Genomic DNA, 23,774 nt, shown 5'->3' with positions numbered 1-23,774 from the left:
TCTCATTGAGTGGGATGGGTTCCAGTCAGGAGCCCCCAGTGGTTTGAGGCCTGTTTTCGGGCATCCTGAGAAGGCAGGTATAGTCCCTGGGGTTTCAGAACATCACAGACGGTGGGATGGTGCCTGCTCTCTGCGTGAGCCTGGCCCTCGACCTCTGATGAGCCACGTCCTCATTTGGGGAGCCAGGAGCTGGCCCGTGACGGTGCCTGGTCGCTGCCTCCCTGGTGGCTGAGGCAGAAGTGACAGTAAAAAGGCTTCACTTCGCTGGCCTTTCTCCTGGGGCCGGGAGCCGGGAGCCGGGTCCTCCCAGCTCCCAGGACGTCTGTGGCCACCTCAGAAACCCTGGGTCCGCTCCTGGCACCGAGTGTGGGGATGAGGCGGAGAGACGCTGACGAGAGCCCTCGAGACCCGTTTCTTCTTTAAAGCATGGAAGATTCCCACGTAGTCCCTATTCCTGTCGTAAACTTCTGAGGCCGAACTGGTGCCCTGCCGTGTTGTTGTGTTCAGTTTGGGGGCATCTGAGTTTCCTTTCTCTGCTTTATTTGTTCGGGTGTGACAGTTGGGTGTTTAGCCCCCCAGAGTGGGCGGGTGGATATGCTTTTTCCAGACCTTCTAGATTTCATACAGCTGTGCAGGTTCGGGCGTTCTGCTCCTTGGGCCATATGGGGTAGGGATTATGATTACTTTTTATTGTTTCCTGCCATCCTGCAACTTGATGCAGGACCTATCTGTGACTTTGTTGGTGATTTGTGTTTGTTTTTTTAAATATATTTTTATTGATTTCAGAGAGGAAGGGAGAGGGAGAGAGAAATAGAAGTATCAATGATGAGAGACAATCAAAAAAATAAAAAAATAAATTTTAAAAAAATGATGAGAGAGCATCATTGACCGGCTGCCTCCTGCACATCCCACACTGGGGATCGAGCCCACAGCCCTTGCATGTGCCCTGTCGTGGAATGAATCAAACCGTGAGCTCCTGGTTCATAGGTCAAGGGTCAACCACTGAGCCACACGGGCTGGGCGCTCTGTGACTTTGCACATGCCCCGTGCCCAGCCCCAGGGCGAGATTGCGCGGAGAACAAGCAAGGTGCGCTGGCCCCGGGCTGCTTTCGGGCAGGGCAGGCCTGCTGAGTTCTCCTGGTTACCAGGACCTGGCGAGCAGCCGCTTAGCCCTCTGCAGGGAGGACGAGTAACTCGCTTGACATTCCGTTGTAATTTAGCAGCGGTTAATGGCCACTTACTGGAAAATGTTACCAGGCTCTGCGGTGAGTGTTGTTAGGAAGTGAATTACTCTGGACGTGTCCCCAGGGCCCTTCCCCTTCTTCTCCAGCAGAGCTGGGCTGCAGGAAGTGGCACTGTGTTGCAATCCCGGCTGCACTGTTCCCTTGTATTATTTATTTTGTTTCAGATTTAAGGAGATTGTGTATTTATGTAGAAAAGTTTCCAAAGTAAGTATATTGCTTTTCATGGTACCAGAGACTTAGAGCCCAAGGGGGGTGGGGGGGTGCGCCCTGGGTTATTTTGCTGCATAGCGCCCACCCGAAGGTGCCCAGGGGCAGCCGTGAGCCAGTGTCCAGCGATGTCAGGGTCACCTGTCATTAATCGGAGTCATCTGAGCTGAACATCTCTCCATGTCTTTACACATGTCCTGAGTGCAGATGGCTGGTTGCGTCCTGGCTGTTGTGCAATCCCTCACTTTGCAAAACCTTGGATGGTCCGCAGAGACGAAAGCATGTGGCTTTTTGAGCCTGCCGAGCGTGGGGTAGAATCTTGGCTTTTTTGCCATTTACTAGCTGTGTGACCTTGGACAGTTCACTGAACCTCTCTGAGCCTCACAGGTTTTACCTGTCAACGGGTAAATAGCCACGGGCTCTCGGGGATGAAGGATATGTGCCATGGTGTGCGTCGACACAGCGAACGCAGGGCCGGGAACATGCTAAACGCTTTTCCTTGCCAACTTAAAACTCAAACAGCCCCCTTTGGCAGGGTGGAGCGTTGGGAACTGAGGGAGTGGGGAGGAGAGAGCTCATCCTTTGGTTTTCTTTTGACATGGAGAGAGAGATCCTCCCCTTCCCTTGTGTGGGACAAGGAAAACAGGGTGGCAGTGTATAGTGTCACCACACGCCACCCGTGATGGTGGAACAGGTCCCAGGGCAGGTGCGGGGTCCCCTCCTTCTGCACTCGGGCGCCCGTGGCCGGTTTGGGTTGGACGGAGGAAACCATATTGCCTCCAGCTGTATGGAGTGCCTTTGCGGAGGCTTGGCCGTCTGCACGCTGGGAGGGCGACATCATTCCACGTCTGGGCCATGTGTTCAGCTCCTCCTTCGTGCCGGGGCGCGCGGTCCTTCCTAAAGCTAATGAGATCGTTGTCACCCGCCTCCCACTCCATCGCCATGGCTGCTGCTCCGGTCTCCCCACATGCATGCGGACGCCCTCTGGGGCACCAGAGTCTGGATTTTCGCGGTCGGGCCGGATTCCTGAGACTTCGCTGCCGTGCCTCAGGCTGGACGGCGTCCCGGGGCCCAGCCCGCAGCAGCAGCGCCCGGGGACGCGGCCAGCTCGGCCGCCCCACACACGACTGGCACACACTGACCAGGCTGTGGTTTGCTCTCTCTTCTCCCGCCCCCTCCAGAGTATAAGAAGAAGTACGGAGAAGAACACGGCTCCTGCCAGGCTGGGATAGCAGGCTTCTTCACCGAGGTGGGTGTCATCCCCGTCCTGGGACTATAACGTGCCCACCTGGATTTCCTTCTAGCACTTTCATAGACGGGAGGAACGCATACCTTGAATGCACCTGGATTTCTTTTTGCAGACATTAGGTGGTCGAAGTGAACTCCGCTGTTCTCCTGAATGTATAGTGGATTGTTCTGATACTGTGTGCTGAACTGTTTCCTGTCCCCATTGGTTTGAAATACCATCCTGCCATGTGCCAAGGTTACTCTCCTCTGTCCCAGCAAGCGCTCAGATGGTGCAACTTCTATGTCCGTCCCTCCTCCAGGGAGGTCTAGTGTCCCAGGAGGTGACAGGGACCCACTGTCCGTTCAGGAGCAGGTGATGACACGTGGGTGGCCGTGTTGTGAGAGTGGCTACATGGGCTGGGTGTGCCCAGGAATTTGGAAGTGGGAGGGCCTAGAGGGAGGCCAGGTAGGGGGGCTGGGATGGGGTCCAGCCCCAAAGCAACAGTGCAGGCTAGGGAGACCTTCAGGGATGAAAAGGGTGCGGGGAGTTGGAGAGTATGAAGGCAGTACCAGTGGGCTGGGTGGGCAGAGGGCGTGGGGGGAGGAAGGTTTCCAGCCAGGGCTCTGAAACCTAGTGTGTGGGGGAAGGGCCCCCCAAGGAGGACTCACTGGGGCGGGTACCCTGGGGGGGGTGCTTCAGACACGGGCTGAGTGAGGGCATGAGGCACATGCGTAGATGTTTCCAGAAGGTATTTGGATAGAGGGGCCCGATCCCCGCCTGAGTTAGAAACTTAGATCTGGCCAATGCTAGTTACTGTCGGAGGGACTGCGTGTGCTTAGCGCGGAGGCAGAGGGGTGCAGGGAGAATGCCTCCTTTCGATGGGGGGCAGGGAGAAAGTAGCCTCATCGCAGACCTGAGAACTCATCAGAGATGTTGATGAAGATCTAAGGGAGAGAGAGTCCCCGGTGAGGGGGCCTCATCAGCCAGAAAGTCGGGGGAGAACATGAGGGCATTGGGGCTGGGCAGGAGAGGGCTCCGTAGGAGGAGCGGGCAGGGCGGGGCAGGGAGGGGCAGGGTGTGGAGGGGAAACCCGGGTGGCTGGGCAAGCTCAGGGTGGGCAGGGGAACAGGGACCTGTGAAAGCTCCAGGCTCTGGAACCGCAGTGCCTCAGCATGTGCCGGCTGCAGTGGGAGCCCCCAGCAGTGGGGCCTCGGTGCATGGGGGGATGGGGGGGGAAATAGGAGGGGAGAGTGGCAGCGACCGAGGCTCAGCCCTCTGACCCGGTCACGCTGTCTCCTGGCCACTCTGGGCTTTGGCCTGTGGTTCGGTTCCCAGGCTTTTGGCCTCCCTGAACTGGAGGTCCTTGAACCCCCTGCCTCCCTCGTTTCTGGAACCTCAGCTGTCGCAGGCAGAGCAGGAAATGTGGTGGAAGGGGTCACACAGCGCTGCTCCCTTCCTCTGCCCTCCTGCTGACCTCGTCGCTTGGGCCTGCCTTTGCCGTGAGCTGGGAGGCCCCTGCACGGGGCCGGCAGCTGGTCCCAAGCTGGACGTGCTTCTGTGGCCTCCGGGCATGGCCATGTGGCCCTGACACACTCTACCCCCAAGTGCCTGCCTGACCTGGAGGTCGGTGACCCTGGGGTTATCAAAGCTGTGCGCGTTACGGACACCACGTGAGTTTTCGCCGGTCCTTGAGGATAAGCGGGGATTTCCTGGGATCTTCATTTATTTTTGTAGCTTAGGGGAGCAGAGGTGATGGGTACCTCTAAGCAGCAAGAAAAGACGTGGACCAGCCCCGCCAGCGTTGGAGCCCACGGTGGGAGAGGGGAGACACCGGGGGCAAGGCCGTTCGGCACAGACTTCGTGGTCGAACCCGAGCATTCCTCTGCCGTCCAGCTCCCGCCACCGTGCAGTGTGCAGAGGAAACCCCAGCCTCTCTCAGCACCCCCACATACCCCTGCGCCCTGAGGTTCTGTGATCAAGGCCCACTCTGTTCATTGATGGGGCTCCACACGCAGCTCCAGGCGGTGGTGGCCCCCGGCTCCTGGAGAAGCTTGCATGTCTGTGGGTGACATTTGCCTTGGCTGGTCCTGGGGGGTGGGGAACTAAAGCATCGGTAACATTTCCTGGCACTTGCGGGATACAGGCATCACCCGCACTGAATGGAAAAAGCCAGGTATGAGGGACTTTGGGGGAGAGGCACTGCTTCTCTCCCCCCCCCCCCCCCCCGCCCGCCTGGGGAAGGAGGGAATGAAGGGCTCAGCCGGACACCACTGGGTGCACGGATGCAGTGGGCTCCTCGCTTCCCTCGGCCCATCAGGCCTCCTCGCAGCCTGTGCTCCCTTTCCGTGCCTGTACAGTGTCACCCCAGGAACACATTTTGCATTTTCGTTTTTTTGTTTGTTTGCTAATCCTCCCCCGAGGATATTTTTTCCCCATTGATTTTTAGAGAGGATGGGGGGAGGGGAAGAGAGGGAGACCGACAGACACATAGATTGGTTGCCTCCTCCACACACCGCAGGCCCAGCCATGGATCAAACCTGCAACCCAGGTACATGCCCTTGGCTGGGGAATCGAGCCCGAGACCCTTCTGTGCATGGGCTGGCACTCTAACCACTGAGCAACACTGGCCAGGGCCCATTTTGCATTTTCTGAGATGACTCCATTGTCAGTGTTTAATCATTGTTCTAGAAATTTGAGAAAACACAGAGAAAATAAACCTTCGGGATAAAGAAAGAAATAAAAAGGGATTCCTGAAATCCTGGCACCCAGTGGGAAAACCACACATGGTTTGGAGCTTACCCTTCTGGTCTCTGTCTGTCTGTCTGTCTGTCTGTGTTCACTTTTCTTTTATAAGCCTGCCCGCGGCCTGGGTGTCGTTTGGCGTACTCTTTCATGCCCAGGAGCACTGTGTGACTCTGGGCCATTAGATGGTCTGCAGTATTTTTACTGCCACAGGATCTGCCGAATGGACATACCGGGACTTACAATCCCGATGTGAGCTGTCTCGGCCATTTGCAACTTCCGTTAGCACCGTGATGCATCTTCTTGTGGGTAAGATCGTGCCGATTTCCGTGCTGCCCTCCGTGGGTCACCGAGTCACCTCCGAGCATAGAATTATCCCCAGCGTCGGTCCCTGGATGGTTTTGTAGCACAGACGGGGGCTCAGGCTCGTCGAGGTTGCTGGCCCCTTGCTGCTAATCGAAATGCTGGAGACAGATGTGTCTTCGTGTTTCAAGGTCAGTTTACAATAGTAGTGCTGCCCTGGCCGGGTTGCTCAGTGGTTAGAGCGCCGCCCCTCAGACTGGAGGGGCGTGAGTTCGATTCCTGGTCAAGGGCAAGTACCTCGGTTGTAGGCTTGATTCCATGCCCTGATTGGGACACGTGCGGGAGGCAGGCAGTCGCTGTGTGTCTCTCACATTGATGTTTCTCTTTGTGTGTGTGTCTCCTTCTCCCTTCTCCTCTCTCTAAAAATCGATGGGGAAAATATCCTCGGGTGAGGATTAAGTAAGCAAGCAACCAACCAAACAAAAAGCAGCAGCAGTGCTGCCTCTGGCTGTCCGTGGTCCCTTCTCTTTCCAGTCTGCATCCTTCCCTTAGGGGAGCTCTCTGCTCTCTTAATGTCATCCTTCTGAGATTGCAGGGGCCCACAGTGGCCAGAACACCCAGCTTCTGCGCCGTTTCTGAGAAGAGAGGCCTGAGTGAGGACTGGAAGGGAATTCCTGCCTATTTTTTTTTTGCAAAGCTGATTTTGCTCCCTGGATTTCTCTTGCTCTGTAGCGGGCAGGTGCGGTTGCTGGATAGCGGAGCTGAAGGCCTGGCTGGATAAGGGGGTGGTATCTTTTCCTCAGCATCGTTCCCTGGAATTCGGCCAGTGTCACATCTTTGCCATTTCCTTGTTTGATCCTGGTGGGAAAGCGAGGACGTACGTGAAGCTTCCTCTGTGGGTAGGACAGACACCCGGTTTGTTACTCGTCTTGTCAGTGTGCTCAGTTATCTTGGTCTCTATTCTTGGTAGCCCTGTCCGTATAAAGACTCCATAACGCCAGGGAATCGGGCGACATCGTTTTTGTATTGCTCAGCGGAGGAGAGTCCCCGGTGAGGTATCTTTAAGGGACTTACGAGTTTCTTGTTGTGATTGTGGTTCTCATCTCACTGCCTACTTCCCTCTTCCGCTTCTTTTCTGATCACCTTTGGGTTTCTCTTCGGCAGGAGCTGGTGGTGATGGGCGCCCCGGGGTCGTTTTATTGGGCTGGGACGGTCAAGGTGCTGAACCTGACGGACAACACCTACTTCAAGCTGAATGACGAAGCGATCATGAACAGGCGGTACACTTACCTGGGTGAGTAAGCTCAGGGAGGTGACAGGTGACAAGGAACACAGGAGCGATTGCCACGAAGTTCACGAATTATTACTTTACCGGGGGCGCAAAGGATGTGCCGGCGTTGACATCCATACTAATCAGTTACAGTTTTAGCTACGGTCCCTTAACATCCAGCCCCACATACGGAGGAGAAACAAAGCAGGGAACTGAATTCGAACTGTGATTTGATTAAAAAGCTGACAGTTGAACCTCCGGGGAAGCAAACGTTTTATTTTCTCATTTTAGCGGTTACTCCAGTTCAAATGATCAGATACAAAGTGAGTGCAATAGAATCCTGGTTGTCCATGCCGTTCCGTTGGGTCACAAAGATGGCTGCACATAGAGATAATCACTGTCAGAAATTATCACAATGGATGGCAGCCTAATGCTGGGGTTTGATCAAAGGCTCGAAAAGATTTCTCCTATTTTCTCAACCTTTTTAATCTTCTAGAAAGAAGATAGACACAACTTAAGCAAGCAGCCAGCCGCCAGGCAAGCACGAGGCCGGGCGTGATCATGCCTCTTTAAGAACAGGGTAGACTGTCTTTGCTTGTGTACATGGAAGGTCTACGTGGCTTTTCTTTAATTTATGCCCCAAATGCCGTAATTCTGGACTGAAAAGGAAGCTAACTTGAGGCAGGCCCAGTGATGAGAAAACAAGGCTCTTTCGCACACATTACGCCTAACTTAAATCTGGGGGAGTCCCACCCCCTTTTCACAGAGATTCACTTGGGAGAAGGCAGTAGGGGGTTGTCCTCTTGCCTTTTCCCTTCTAACGGCAAGGTTTTCCCCAGGGAATAAACCATGAAACCTTTACTCAGAGTGCCCGGGGTGTTCGCTGCCCTGTGCTCCCAGCAACTCGGTCCTGTCATTTATTGAGCACTTACTGTACGCCAGGCCCTGCCTGTTATTTCTTCTCATTCCCGAAACAGCCTCGTACGATAGCTGTTCTTTTCCATCCACCTTTTATAGCGCAAGAAACTGAGGGTCAGAGAAGTTACGGAATTAGCCAAGGTCACGTGGCTCTTCAACGGCAAAGTGGGGGTTTACTAGTACACCCGTGGTTTCCGAGCTCCAGGTCTGAACCCTGAGCTGCCTCCCCCGTGCGTGCTGCGGAGACACCGCCGACCCTCGCTGGGCTGGGAGCACCCTGGCGGTGGGGCGTTTGTCTCGCATTTCCAGGACCTGGCACTGTACCTAGTGCTTCGTGGGGACTCGCACGTGTTCACCGGGTCAGAAGATGAAAAGAAGGCAGGAGAGAGGCTGGTTTGGCGGTGGTGTAGGGTCTAGCCCAGGGGTCGGCAAACTCATTGGTCAACAGAGCCAAATATCAACAGGACAACGATGGACATTTCTTTTGAGAGCCACATTTTTTAAACTTAAACTTCTTCTAACGCCACTTCTTCAAAATAGACTCGCCCAGGCCGTGGTATTTTGTGGAAGAGCCACACTCAAGGGGCCAAAGAGCCGCATGTGGCTCGCGAGCCGCAGTTTGCCGACCACGGGTCTAGCCTAAGGGCTGGTGGCTTCTCCCTACATACAGAACAGAGGCCCCATCTGCTACCGGCTTCGCAAGGCTCCCTGGAGGCTTTGCTGTCACTCAGAATACTCTTGGGTAACATGAGCCTCCAGTCGGAGACAGAGCAGCCACGCGGTGAATACGAATTGACCCTAACATGGTCTCATCACAAAGCCCAAAGAGCTTATGATCACAGATCTAGGGTTTGAGGTTGGTGACAAGGTTTGGGGACTAGCTGGCATTCTGCACAAGGTTTCTGCCGGCCAGAGGAGACAGGTTTCAACCTGTCAGCAGGGCTTCCAGAAGGTGCAGGAAACATTTAGACTAAACTCAGACAACTTTCTCCCTTCTTTCTAGATTCCTATTGTATCCAGATTCATTGCCTGCCCACCCATCCATCCATCCATCCATCCATCCATCCATCCATCCCTGTTAGCTTCTTTCTGCCTTCTCTTAGGAGGGAGTGTTGCATAATGGTTAACAGCAGGGGCCTGGGAGGCACACAGATTGGATTTGAATCTTACTGTGTGGTCTTGGGAATCTTGGTTAATCACATTTTAGTCCCACGTTCCACATCTCTAAAATGGAAGAAATAATCATATCTTCCCCCTAGAGTTGGGAGGTTACAGGCCACGATGACATCCAAAGTACACGTACACGTTGTTCACAATAGCCCCAAAGTGGAGGCAAACCAAATGCCTTAGCAATAGGAGGGGGAAAAGAGATACTGGGATATATTCATGCAATGAAACATTAATCAACAATAAAAAGAAACTACTACACTCAGCATGGATAGAGGTGACAGTTCATGTTGAGTGAGTGGAGTTGGAGACCAGGGAAACATCATGTGTATGATAGAAATCTGAGGAGTGGCTACTTGTGTGGGGGCATTGACTAGGAAGGAACATGAGGGATCCTCCTCGGTTGTGTTTCCATGGTTCCATCCACTCTGGGTGGTGGTTACATGGTTATATACATGTACACACATTCATTAAGTTCTACACTTCAGATGTGTGTACTGTATGAACATTCAAAATACGTCGGTCAGAAAAAGAAAACAGATATGGAGTATGTAGCCCAGTACCTGTCCCAAAGCAGACAGAGACCGCTCTTTCTTGCCCCGATGTCCTGGTGAACATGTCTTTGTGTGAGACGAGGTATTCCAGCAGGAGAAGACCAACAGCTGCCATTGGATCCAAGACTAGCTGGATAATAACGCCTAGATTAGGGTTACCTGAGACACATTTCCTTCTGATGGATCCTTCTCTTCCCTGTCATTGTTTCTCAACCCTGTCCTTGGCATCTGCCCCTTCTTTACAGGCTATGCAGTTACCGCCGGCCACTTCTCTCATCAGTCCACCACCGATGTGGTAGGAGGCGCCCCCCAGGATGAAGGCATTGGAAAGGTGAGGAGAAGAGCCTTGGGAATAGCATGGGGTCACACAGAAGGCGGGGTGAGGAGGGGCACACTGTGGCTGCTATGGGGTTTGTCAACTCACTTTGATCTGAGGATTCTGTTGGGTGGCTGGCAGGTAAGTGACGAAGTATGGAGGCACCTCTGCTGTCTCCTCCCAACCACTTTTGGGAGTTGACCTTGAAGCTTAATCAGGGTGTGGAGAGCACCCTCCATTTCCTGCACGTTCGCATCTGAGAATGTTTTTCACAGCTGACTCTGTGTGTGCACACGCATGTGCAAGTGAGACTATTAAGACTGACCTTGGCAGCATGGCATCCTTCTCCCCCTCACCCCCCCCCCCCCCGCCCTGGCTAACTTCAAATCCTCCATTTTCTCAAACCCTTTCCAAGTTTGACCTCATGGAGCCAGGTCTCGTCCCAGATATCTTTGGGGATTTATCTTTGGGCCTAGATTCTTATATTTATTTCCCCCGATGTGTTGGAACCAAGACTGGTACAGTCCAAAGGCTGGACTGGGAATATGTGGGTCACTTTCCTTAAAGTATCTGCCCAGAGTATAGAATGGACCCCATGGATCCAGAGCTGTCTGGGTCCCTTTGGGGATCTCAGTTGGTGCCTTGACCCTTCAGAGAACTATGCTTGATGGGTCTTTGGCTCCAGGAAACAGGAAATCGAGATTGCGTAGGTTGGGTAGGTCCACATGAGTCAGGGATCTGCATTTTTAATACACTCTGTAGGTTCTCTCATGGGAAAGACTGAACAGAGGAATGGTCTCTGGGTCTGAGCCCATGGGGTAGACCTAAGGTAGTCTAACCCTATCTCCGGGGGCTCAGAGTAATGGGGTCTGGATCCTGGAGAGGCCACGTCGGGCCGAGACCACTGTTAATTGGAGCCTTCAGCCGGGGCGTCAGTCAGTATGACTAGCTGACCCGCTTGACTGTGATATATTTCTGGGGGTCATCTCCCTGCATCCTCCTGGGCAGGATTTGCAGTCACTGCTGGTGTTTCTGGAGCAGGTGCCTCCCTTCCCGCAAGGCTGATGCTGTGGAGAAAGGGTCTTTGAAAATGAAACCAGGGAGAAACCCCAGTGCACTGAGCAGGGGGAAGCATGTGGATGAACTCTGGTGACTTCAAGAAAGATACGGCTTCCTCTCCACTGTGGAGGGACGAGGAAGTGCCGCGCGCTGTTCCCACATTGATAATGTCTTACGGGGGAGGAGCTGCGGAGCCCCGGCACCTCTGCAGTATTGATAAAAACCTCTGCCTCCCAGTTCCCAGCGATGCCCATGCCTCAGCTGATGCTGCTTTCAGTTGGACCACATGAGGGGCGCTGGGGAAACTGGTCACGGTTGATAAAACGGATGACTGTTCCATATTCCCAGGGATGGGAGCTGGGGCAGACCTGATTCCCAGGCACCCCCGCAAGGTCCTCTGGACTTCAGGATTTGGGTGGTTATTGATTTCTGTTATCTGGGCATGACGACATTCACACTGAGATTGTTCACCCTGTGAGAGGGTCCCCTGCCCTGGTTCTCATGAGACATTCTCTTCCCGTAAGACGTAACTTGAAAAAGAACTTCCATCGTTATGTCATTTAGGAAGTTCCACCTCAATGATCTTCTTTGTGGCGGAGACTTATGGTATAAACATGCACCCTAACGGCTCTGAAAAGTCCCCCGGTAAAGAAATGTATTTAATGTTTCACTCTGGTGTCTGCCAGCTAAATTCCTGTTTACGCAAGCAAATGTCATGACTCTCATGGTCTGTGGTGTCACTTTGGAAAACTGCTTGGTCTGAAATGCCTCCCTCCCTCTCTCTTATCTGGACACTAGAGGCTCGGTGCACGAAATTTGTGCACAGGTAGGGTCCCTAGGCCTGGCCAGCGATCAGGGCCCATTGGGGCCTTCCTTCCCCTGGCTGCCGGCTGGGGCCTTCCTTCGTTCCGTGCTGCCCCCTGGTGGTCAGCACACGTCATAGCGAGCGGTCGAACTCCCGGTCGGTCGAACTCCCGAGGGGACAATTTGCATATTCACCTTTTATTATGTAGGGTACCTGCTCAAGCTCTCACTCATAGGAATGAAAGAACTGTTTCAAGGAAGAAAACACTTCTTCTAAGTGTTGAATTGTTTACTGGTGATTTGGAAGCTGCCTGGGTCTTACTATGCGTAGCTTCCTCCGTGATGTGGCCAGGAGCGGAGGAGGTGAAGGACACTTCCTTTGCAGAGCTGATAAAATGAGAGTCACGTGGACTGCATTAGCATCAGCTGGTAGAAACACACCTGTCCTGCGCCCAGTCAGGCATTTCACTAGGACTCCCAGGAGGATGCTGGTAAATACCTTTGCTCATTGCTTCCATCTTAACTAGATTTTCTTTTTTCATTTCATAGGTTTATATTTTCAGAGCTGACCGAAGATCAGGCACCTTAATTAAGATTTTTCAGGCGTCAGGTAAAAAGGTAAGATTCTTGGTATACGTGTTTGTGTTGTTCGAGAGATGTCATCATGGGGCAATCAGATTTTACTCGCTGGGAAAGGGGTTTAAGGCTCTCTCTGGGCGCTGTGGTTCTGTTGCCTGTGGGTGCCTTTCCTTACCTTTTCAGCATTGAGTGTAACCTGCAGATTCATGCAATTCAGGTTGTTGCTGGAGACAGGTAGCAAGATGAGTTTGTACGTGGCCAAGTTCAGCATAGAGTTTTTCGGTAACAGGTTGTATTTCACACTGTCATCAAAATGACTGTATGCTCTGTTTCTCTCGGCCTCTCTGTCTCTCTCCATCTGTGTGTCTGTCTGTCTGTCTGTCTTTGCCTCATATGTACACATCTGCACCTCCAGAGAGATCACGCACAGTTGTGTACAGGTAGCAAGCAGACCTGATTACTTTCCAAGGAGGCCCACAGACAAATGGGTCTCCCGCTCCCTCTCTCACCAGCACAGCGCCACCCCCGCCGCCTTGCATCCTGAGCCCTCTGCCACCATTGCCGCAGGGACTGTTGTCACACAAAGAAAAACCAGAAGGAGTCACCCATTTCCCTTTAGAGCCTTGAAATAGAAATAGCCCTCCAATTAGTCTTGGGCAAAGTTTATTTGCCTGCATCGTCTTGTCCTCACCCTGTCCCTAATTCAAATTCCTGCAGGTTTTCCATCCCAATTTCTATCCATCCTGCACCGTAGTCTGAAAGTAAGCCAGGTGGAGATGCCGTTGATTATTAAACATGGGCTTATCTGCCACCGCCGCCTTAGTGTGGCTCAGATCGGCAGGCTTGCTTAGCATGACTGGCGGCTCTAAGGGGACAGGAGTTCAGGCTGGGAGGTGAGGCGGGGAGTTCAGAGGCTTGTCTTGGTGGAGGCCTTGACTGAGTTCTGGGGAGAGGACAGGACTTGAGGCTTGGGAGGGAGACACCAGGAGACTGTCAGAAGGTGATTTCCCTTCTACTACCCAGAGAAATGGCGGGGGGGGGGGGGGGGGAGGGGAAGGCTGTTTCCTTCCTGGGCGGCCATGTGTCCCAGCCCTAGTTCAGTTCCTGCTCAGAGTCAGACATGCTGTATGAGTTCCATATCGTTCTGATGATGAATCCTATTGCGAGGACAGCAGTCTACTCATTTTGTGCAGTTTTAGCAACCTTAATGCACATACTCAGTATTGAATTGTCATCATATTTTCAGTTTAAAAAAAAAATGCATCTCTAAACTCGGTTTTGTGACATTTCCCCCCGAGGACAGCTCTGCATTCCCCAGAGAGCTGGGCTGCCTGCGTTACTTTAACATTTCCAAACCCCAAAGCGGCAACCCGGAAAAGGACCGTGAGCCGTTCTGCAAAGGTTTCCAAGCTCGCCCGGCATTAGAGAGAAAGAAGGGGGCCTTCGTGGCGAAGAGTCTCCACGACCTAGGAGGGCGTGAGCGCTGCTGGTCCTTCTCTGTAGGGTTCGTCTTGCCCGCTCCTGGCACCGGTCCAGACGTACTCCTTCGTCCGCCACTCCCTCCCGCCCTCTTGTTGCACCGTCTTCTGGCTTTACCCCCATTGCCTCTTTCTGATTGTGAAACAGACCCTTGTTCTCCTTAGGCATTTTATTCTGCTTTTCCCCCAAAGATGTGAGGAATTCTTGCCTGACTTCACAGTCATTTCATAGGGGGAGGTCATGACCCCAGGCTCTCAAAGGATGCCTTTTACGGTGTGTCTCACCCACACAAGAGGGGTCTGACTCAGTAAACCACCAGTCCCTTCTGCTTTCGTGTGGCCAGAATTTGATCAGATAGTCTTATCGCCTGGCTTTACCAGGAGGAAAAAAAAAGAAAGGAAGGAAGGAAGGAAGGAAGGAAGGAAGGAAGGAAGGAAGGAAGGAAGGAAGGAAGAAAGGAAGAAAAAGAGAACTCAGTTCTGATCTTCATTGGTGGACATGCTTCATGCATAGAACACATGAGGAAGCACCAGTGTGTGTGCAGTCCAGCGGTTAATAGAGGCACACGTCCCCGCATTCCCAGGCCGACGGGAGCTCTTCGAGCAAGGACCGCGCGCCTCACAGCGCGTCGTTGCCATGCTGACGTTTTATGGAATTGACTGAGTATGTGATGCATCAGTATGTCAAAACATAGATAGGAGACTTCACGTCCAGGGATCTCTGAGTTAACACCGAAGATCATGCCAAGTTAAATAGCCCATTAGAATGAGACACATCGTTCACTGCGGCCTTGCCTGGGTCTCAGTCCTTTTACTCATGTCCGGATAGGGAGATAGGCACAGCCACTGAGTCGGGGACTGGCAGCTGGTTTCTGTGCCCCCTGTCTCCTGTGCCTCGGGACCGTCCCTGCCCTCCTCTCTTGGGCATGGGGGGTGGGGCGGGCATGTGAGTTGAGTGCAGGTGGCCTTGGCCTGTGACTGGGAAAGGGCATCTGGGTCCTCTTGGCCCAGGGTCGCTGCGGGGAGTGGTCTGGAGTGTCCTCCATCGGTGTCATGCTCCACGGGGTCAGCTGCCCACCTACTGGCAGCAGCCCTATCATCTGAAAACATGGGTTTTAAAAGGGTAGCCTTTCTAATAGAAATCAGAGCTTGCATGTTGGCAGCCTCGGGAAAGGATACATACAGCCTACAGCAATTTTGGTTTGTCCTGTGTAGTATGTTTGTTTGTTTGTTTTTTAATATGAATTAGTTGCTATCATTAAAAAAAAAAATAGGCTCTAACTGGTTTGGCTCAGTAGATAGAGCGTCGGCCTGCGGACTGAAGGGTCCCAGGTTCGATTCCGGTCAAGGGCATGTACCTTTGTCCTATACACCAGTAGGGGGTGTGTAGGAGGCAGCTGACCGATGTTTCTAACTCTCTATCCTTCTCCCTTCCTCTCTGTAAAAAAAATCAATAAAAATAGATTTTTTTTAAAAAAAAATAGGCCCTTCCAATAAATGTTTTGATTTGGGGCTTCTCTTGGGACATGGGAAGGCTGGCCTTGCTCGGGGTAGCAGCTGGCTGAAGCCGGTAGGAGCCGCCCCCGTCGCTGGGTCTGTGGGCGCCAGTTCGCCTCGGTCTCCACCGCTCCCCGTTGTGTCTTAGCCACTGAAGCCTGGCGTCACCGGCCACCTGTAAGCATTCTCGCACTGTTACTTGTTTCTTACCTGTTACATCCCTTGCCCGGACCCCATTCACGTTTGGGTTTAAGAACCCCGATTTAAGGCAATAGGGACTAGATGAGGCTGTGAGGAAGGCAGACCCCGTGCAGCCTGGCGGGGTCCCTCATCCATCCAGTGGTCCCCGGGTTCTCCCTTTTTCTGTCACTTCAGCTCGTGAGTTCCTCACTGGCCTTTAGCTGTGCACAGGGCTGGGACGGGGGGGAAGGGGGTGTCACCCGTTTCCCATGTCACATTTCTTTCATGCCCCCTCGTGTCCTGAAACTTCATATTCCCATTTGCTGGGCCTTGTCCAGCGTCCGAATCACGAGGTGCTTTTATGACGGTCGGGACCTGTATTTGCAACCTCCGTTTGTATTTTTAAAACCAGTGCCTTGTTCTCCCGGGGTGGGTCCATTAGTCAACCCCCTGGGTAGGGCTCCAGGACAGGGGACTCTAAGCCACTTAGCTCTGGTCTCTTGGCGCCTGGGGGCACCGCGTCACAGCTGCAAAGACCCAGGGAAGCGGGGTGTTGGCCCGTTCACCTGGGCACTCTGGCTCGCGGGCAGCGCCACTGTCGGTGGGGGCCGGGGCTGGCGGAGAGAGGGGGCCTCCTGTGAGAGGGCAGACACTGAACGCTTTGTTGCAACTCGACTTGGTTGCAGATGGGCTCTTACTTCGGCTCCTCCTTATGCGCAGTTGACCTGAACGCGGACGGCCTCTCCGACCTGCTGGTGGGGGCCCCCATGTTTTCTGAGGTCAGGGACGAGGGGCAGGTCACCGTCTACATCAACAGAGGAAATGTGAGTACAGTGCTGGGCAGCCTGGGGGCAGTGGGGGAGGGACATGTCTAGTGAGTAGCGACCGAGCACCCCTCTGGGCCATGCACTGGACCCCGTGACCCAGAGGAGGTGAGAAGACGTGCTTCCTACCTTCAGAAAGCTCAGTGTTTCCACTGATGGAAAGTCACAACCGCCAACACACAGGTTCAGAAAAATCCTAATGGCCGTGGTTTGAGTGCCTACCCGGTACCAGGAACTGTTCCTCCCGCTCTGTGTGAATGAGTTCAGTGTAATGTGCACCTGGTATCAGTGGCCCCCATGTTTCAGGTGAAAAAAATACTGAGGCCCCAGAGAGGTCAGGTAACCTGCCCCAAATCACACAGCTAAGAAGTGGTGGGGCTGGGATTTGAACCCGGGCAGGCTGGATTCAGAGCTTCATCTCTAGATGATGCTGCCTTCCTCGGTGTGCACACACATCTGCCCCGGCAGCAGAGAATCCTTCTCCGAGGACACAATGGCTAGAAGGAATCTCGAGGAAGGAGTAGGAGTTGGGCAGACAGGCAGGAGTGGGCTGGAAGCTGGGCGAGTGGGTGGAGGTGTGAGGCAGCAGAGGGCTGGGTGGGGGCCAGAGGCCGTAATCAGATGGCCCTTATTGTGCAGAATCATGAAAGGGATGTGATGGGGCAGAAAGACGCCTCTACTCCCCTGCAGCCAAGGGGAGGGTGGGTGGGGGCAGGGACGGGGCGGGCGGGCGCGCAGGGGGCAGGCGTCGGGAGACCAGTGAGAAAGCAGAATCTTTTGAGGACCTGGAAGTGAGAGTGTTCACCCAGGAGGAAATGGTTAAATGAATAAATTCTGGTACCACCAGCCTTTGAGCTAACATTAGAGAATGCTTATGAGATAATCAGTGAAAAGCAGGATTAAAAACTGCATATACAAACAGACTTTAAAAACACAGCACATACACCGAGAAGGATAATAACATGGCTCTGGGTGGTGGTCTTGGGCAGATTTTTAGTTTTATCTTTAGCCAAACAGCAAACATGTCATGCTTTCATAATCAAAAAAAGTCCATGAGTGTACTTTTAAGCACTGACAAGATGCTCGTTACCCCAGTTGGGTAGAGGCGCTGGCGTGTCACCGTACCCAGGCGGGCAGGTGCCAGGAAGAAAGGGCAGCCGTTGACAGAGGAGCCAGGGCACGTGCCAGCCTTGGGCTTTCTTGGATGTTTGCAAACTCTTTGCAAGTGGATCTAAACGTGGGAAGGAAGACGCTTCCTGGTACCTGGTGCAGCGACTGGTCACCTGCATCCCCGCTGACATTACAGGGAGGGGAGCGGGGAAGAGGGGGGACAAGGAGGAAATGAGGTGATCATTGTGGAGACGAGAACAGCAGGCATTCATTCAGCCCCGACCAGCCACTCTGTTTGCAGGAGACTGACACATCTGCATGGGTGTTCATTTGTCTGAGGCAATCGGGCGACCAGATGGATAGCCCGACAATGTGTCTAAGTCGGGGTGTGGACACTTGGAGCAGGAGAGTTCCCCAGATCTTCTCTGGGAACATTTCACCCACACATCCCACCCCCGCCCCCCACAACCCGTGTTTCTTAAAGCCAAGTACCTAAGTATTATTTCTCTTGAACCTCTTCCTAGTTAAAAAAATATATATATTTTTTATTGATTTCAGAGAGGAAGGGAGAGAGAGAGAGAGAGAAACATCAATGATGAGAGAGAATCATTGATTGGCTGCCTCCTGCACGCTCCCTCCAACAGGCATCCCAGGCTGTTGGAGAGCCCCATGCTGCCCCGGTAAAAGGGACTCGTCTTGCCCCCAGGAGAGAGAGGTTTGGGTGCCTTTGACTCTACCCAGGTGTTTCCTGTCCGTGGGGGTGCACTAGAGAGGTGGTGTTCCCAGCTCGGTTGTGTGTATTTTTTTTTATTGTGTTTTTGTTTTGTTTTCCGTTTTTCCTCCATCCTGTTTCCCAGGGAGCCCTGGAGGAGCAGCTGGCCCTGAGCGGGGATGGCGCCTACAACGCACACTTCGGGGAGAGCATCGCCAGCTTGGGGGACCTTGACGACGACGGGTTCCCAGGTGGGTGAGCGCCTGCCCCCCGCCTTCCGACTTTGCCCCCGCATGATGCGCTCCTGGATCTCCCTGCCCACGGGGAGAGGAGACACCTTTGGAGAAGGTGCTCTCTGGGCAGGCACTCGGGGCTGAGCTCCGAGCCCACTGGTGTTTGCTTCCCAAGAGTCCCGTCTCGTCAGCTCCGTGTGCTTTGCTATGTGATTGTGGGGCCAGTGAACCTTGGGGCTGGTCCACTGGGGCTTTGGACGGCAGAGAAGCTCGAGCAGATACGTTTCGTTTCTGAGCCTCCGATGCTCCACAGGGCTCTACTACGTTGTTCGTGAAATGAGCAAGGAGAGAATATTCTCTCTCCTGATAGTGACAGCATGCTGGACTGACTTTTTAAAAATATATATTTTTATTGATTTCAGAGAGGAAGAGAGAGATAGAAGCATCAATGATGAGAGAGAATCACTGATGGGCTGCCTCTTGCCCGCCCCACACAAGGGGCTGAGCCTGTAACCCAGGCATATACCCTGACCGGGAATTGAACCCAGGATCCTCAGTCCGCAGTCCAACGCTCTATCCACTCCACCTAGGGCTAGAGTTGGCTTTCTCTATGCAGTAACCATTGTCTATAGAATTGCCCTCTCTGGCGGATGGAAATTAGGCCAGAGGTTTATCTTTGTATTTCTTCTATTGGATGGCTCAGTGATATTTTTCTCCCTAGGAGAATGAGCTAGGAGCTTTCCTGGAACTAAACTCTCTTCACCTCCTATCATTTTCTTTCAATTTATTTATTTATTTATTTTTTTCTCCTGCTGAGAGATCCTGTGCCTGAGTGGATGCTTGAACAACCAACAACCAAGACATACCTGGTTTGGAAGGACACAGACCTGATGGCAGGAATGAGGGAATCCGCTCTTAGGTTATGATTCCACGTGGCGTTTCTCACCGCAGCTGTTTCTCTCCCTCAGACGTGGCCATCGGCGCTCCCATGGAGGATGACTTCTCGGGCGCCGTCTACATCTACCACGGGGACGCCGGCGGGATCGTCCCTCAGTACTCCATGGTAATGGTGGGACAGGGAACTGTTTGCTCGTCCGTTCATTCCACTCTGCTCTGTGCCACCCCCTGGGGTCCAGAGGCGTGGACAGCTCGGCTCCTGCCGTTAGCCTTGCCACCCTCTAGTGAAAGACACCAACGAGGGGCACTGCTGATGAAATAGCAAGACGTTTCTGGACTCTGGAGCGTGCTCACATTGAGGGGTGCATTCTGCCTACACGAGATCACGGCCAGATTCTTACCCAGAGTTAGAGCTGTTGATTGAAGAAGAGGCTTTCTTTGTTGTGGTTACTCCTTTGTCAACTATGTGTGCTAAGGCCAAAGAATCTATTGTCAGACATGATCTAGAGCAGGGGTGGGCAAACTTTTTGACTCGAGGGCCACAATGGGTTCTTAAACTGGACCGGAGGGCCGGAACAAAAGCATGGATGGAGTGTTTGTGTGAACTAATATAAATTCAAAGTAAAGGAGTGGAGGGGAGAGCAAGAGAACCCTCCGCTCTTTCGGCTCCGCGGGCCGGAGAGAACAGCCGAACGGGCTGGATCCGGCCCGCGGGCCGTAGTTTGCCCACGGCTGATCTAGAGAGACGGTGGTCCCTGGAGGAGGGACCTGAAAGCCGTCGCAGGGCTGTCGTCCCATTTGGCACTGACGTGAGAAGCTGTTTAAGCTCTGGCCTCGTGCCCCAGGCTGGGGAACACGGAAGTGGTGAGTTCAGTTTTTTGTCGTATCAGCTTGGTGTTCAAACTTGCTGATGGTGCCGGGCCCAGCCCCTGGGAAACAGGAAGTGGTGCTCCGCCAGGATGTCTGTGTGGAGAGCGGCCCCAGGCCTGCGCCGTGCTCCCGGCGGGTCAGGGACACAGAGGGACGGAGCCCAAGCGGAGAAATTCCCCATCAGCAAATATTGATTCATCGAGCGCTTACTATGTGCTTCCGCCTTCCTGCTCATGCTTATATTTCTCGTCGCGAAGCAGCTTGCCTCCGATCTCGATTATTGCTAAGGAAACACAGTGTTGAACGGAGCCTTGCTTTTTTAGAAAAGGTTCTATAAACGTTCCACAAAATGAAATGGTAGTAAAATACCAAAACCAGTTCCCGTACTGAAGTTCCTAGGTAAGGGAAAAAGCCACACAGACTTTACAAGTTGATGTTTAGAGGCAGTGCGTACTGGGAGGTCAGTTTGTACATTCATAGTTGTTGTTCTTGCTGCACTAGAAGTTGGCTACTTACGGGCCGAGGGTCGCTGCCAGTGGGGCTTCAGACTCCCTCTGGGCGGGGCCTCCTGCTCCCTGTGTGACTCCGGGGGGCAGATGCCCAGTGGAGGGACAGCTCTGCCTCTTACCTTGAACCCTCCCAACAGCCATGGGAGACGGGTACTTTTTTCACCCACCTTTGATGATGAGAGAGGTGGGGTGACTGTGGCCAGGGAGGTTCTTTAACTTGCCCACCATCGAAAGTGCCAGTCCGACTCCCAAACCTTTTGTAATACCCACCGTCCTCCGCTGCACGTTGGAGAAAGGGCCCCGGGGGCAAGCCCAGTGGGAAAACTTCGGAATGTGGAAACTTAGCTTCGCTGTGAGACATACGTGCTCCAAGGGGCCTTTATCGACACGGACCTTCCACTTTTTATCAGAAAAGAGCCACGGATGGTGGGAATACGCTCTTAGGGGATTCCGCGGACGTGGCCGAAGGGGGAGGGCTACAGTCACAGTTGGGGGTCCCATCCGCATCCCCAAGGCTGCACTAAGTCTGAGTCAGGGGCACCCTTCCCCGGGGCGACAAGCTGCGGGTTCTTGCACATTGCCCTGGCACTCACTCCTCTTTCTTGAGCTCACCGTGAAGCGTGTTGGTTTAGGATCCTTGGTGCCTTTCTCAACTCCAGAGCCCTGTCGTGGCGGCCCCCGTGGCCTTCCTGCTGAGGAGCTGACCATCATCCCGGGAGCCCCGTCCTCGGGTAGCCGACCGCCCGGGGTCCTCTCCACGCATCCTTCTGGAAGCTTGTTCCCGGACCTCGGAAGCCAACCACACGGGGAGGCAACCTGCGAGGGCCCCCTCCCCCGCGCGCCAGTGTTTTGTTTCGTTGCTGGGCGGGATCCTGCAGGCAGGCAGCTGAAGTCTAAATGTTGTGGTCAGCGCGGTGCCTGCAGTAGGAAGCGGGGATCAGCAGCTGGACCCGGCCGGCCTTTGTCAGCAGGCTGGCTCGTTAATGTTGACAAAGAGAAGTCGTTTGGGGCTCTTCGAAAAAGGAAAAGAAAAAGAAACAACCATGATTAGACTTTTCCAAGCTGCTCCTATGGATGTGATAAGGTCAGGGATTGGAAAAGGAAACTAAAACCCTCTCATGACAGATTCTTCGGGGCCCAGGTCCGGACAGAGCGGGCATTGTGTGGGCGAACTCGGGGAGGAAATCAGAAACAACCCCGGGCAAGGCAGTTGCTTTTCCTTGGCCCGGCTGGGTATTATTTCTGCTGGATAAACGGTGCGATCGGAGTCAAGTTCTTCCACATTGCTCCGTAACTCCTTCCTCTTTCTCCGGGGCCCCGTGACAAGGGTTGATTTTAAGATGCTTGCGTGCCTCTCCGGGTTCGGCAGCCCCCTGGGCATGTTAGGGCGGCCCCTGCGATCGCTCCCTCTCTCCTGCCCGGAGGACACTGTCTGCAAACCTGGTGGAGCTCCTGGTTTTCATTTAGAGTTATTAGCACCGAGCAGACGTGTCTTCCTGGCTTTCTGGCCTAATGGCCTGCAGATGTCTGCAGGAGAACGTAAGTCTGCATCGCCACCCGAGTGGACCACCCCTCCGCGCGTCCCCCGCGCCCCAGCCGAGCAGACCTCAGACGGGCAAAGGCTGGGCAGGCTGCCGCCGGCGTTGGTGGACCTCAGAGCGAGGTGGTCGGCGTCAAGATGTGGCTTTTCATGGACCGTGCAGGCGTCCATCCATGTTTGTTTAGACAGGGCCGTGTGGGATGCGGACTCTGCCTGGGAGCAAGACACATGTCTTCAGTGCTTCCGACAGGGCTCTGACTTGTCCCTCGATGCTCAGCACATCCCCTGCTGGATGGCCTCGCTGGAGGTGGCGAGTGGAGGGCTCTTTGTAGCAGGGAATGGCCGTGGCGTGTTGATCTGTAGACCCTATGGAAACTCCCCTTCCCCAGCCTCGTGACTTCTCTGGAGGTGGCCCAGTAAGGAAAAGGGTAAGGGGAGAAAGTCCACAGTGAGCCCCTGGATGTCTGCATGCCTGGTTCTGACGAGGATTTTGCTGCGTGACATGAAAACAAAGCATTTCTCTTGTCACCTACCGTGAGGGTATCATGGGCTGAGCCTCCGCGAGGAGACTGTATCGACAAAGAGAAGGCGGGACAGGTCAAATGCCAGAAGATAGGACTCTCCTGATTCAGGAAGCTCGGTATCTTTGTGAGGGACTGAGTCACACAAATGTTGACGTATGACGAAGGTTGCTTGTAAGCAGATAGTCCTGAACCCCCGTGTGAACATACGGTGATGAATGGTGAATAAGAGCACAGAGACTAGAATGCCTGGCGTTGGTCGGGCCATGAACTCTGAATGGTTGGTTGAGAGCTGCCTTCCGGGAGGAGGCTCCAGCTCATGTTGGGGGTGTCCTTCAGTGCATGGAAGGTCCAGGACCTTGGCGTTCTAGATTTCCGAGGTCAGACGGCTTCACCCTGTCAGGGAAGCTCAGGAGCCTGCAGATCTTCTGGTTGGCTGCATGGAGAGGCGGTCGCCCATGGCCATCTGGTCTACCAGGGGTCCTCAAACTTTTTAAACAGGGGGCCAGTTCACTGTCCTTCAGACCGCTGGAGGGCCGGACTATAGTTTAAAAAAAAAAAAAACTATGAACAAATTCCTATGCGCACTGCGGGCCCGGGACAAGTCGGCTGCTAAGCAGGACAGGCAGCGGCACCCGGCGGGCCGGATCAATGTCCTCGGCGGGCCGCATGTGGCCCGCGGGCCGTAGTTTGAGGACCCCTGACACACGCATTGCCTGTCCGCCTAGGGAAAGACGCCAATGTGTGCCGCTTAGGGGAGGAGTGTCACATGGTTAGTTACATGTTTGGGAAGGGTGATATAAGGGAAAGTATGTTCTCAGAATTTCAGCCAGTTCTCCCCATGTGAACACGACACACAACCTTCATTAGAAAGGGCAGCCACACGTTATTCACTTCACACTTCACTGAACATGTCAAAACATTACCACAATGGTCTGGGTAGGTCTTTTGTTAGCCCCAAACTTAGGAAAAAATTTAAATCACGGCATCTGACTAAGGCAAGGAATAGTGC

At 53.7% G+C, this 23,774-nt stretch overlaps 1 protein-coding gene across 1 annotated transcript in view; it reads left to right on the top strand.

Moving 5' to 3' along the window:
• ITGA9 (integrin subunit alpha 9) overlaps positions 1 to 23,774 on the top strand; it is a gene marked incomplete at its 5' end in the record, with an annotated part of 281,034 nt that overhangs the window by 38,580 nt on the left and 218,680 nt on the right. The window contains 7 exons of the mRNA XM_080674008.1: positions 2,633 to 2,700; positions 6,889 to 7,018; positions 9,879 to 9,964; positions 12,362 to 12,430; positions 16,233 to 16,370; positions 18,338 to 18,443; positions 19,394 to 19,488. Coding sequence (XP_080530134.1) covers positions 2,633 to 2,700; positions 6,889 to 7,018; positions 9,879 to 9,964; positions 12,362 to 12,430; positions 16,233 to 16,370; positions 18,338 to 18,443; positions 19,394 to 19,488 — 692 coding nt within the window. The remainder of the gene's footprint in view (positions 1 to 2,632; positions 2,701 to 6,888; positions 7,019 to 9,878; positions 9,965 to 12,361; positions 12,431 to 16,232; positions 16,371 to 18,337; positions 18,444 to 19,393; positions 19,489 to 23,774) is intronic.

This window comes from Plecotus auritus (assembly GCF_963455305.1).
Source record: "Plecotus auritus genome assembly, chromosome: 6".
NCBI classification, from domain to species: Eukaryota; Metazoa; Chordata; class Mammalia; order Chiroptera; family Vespertilionidae; genus Plecotus; species Plecotus auritus.
Note: the sequence above shows the minus strand (reverse complement) of the source record. Positions and strands in the feature narration are given on the sequence as shown.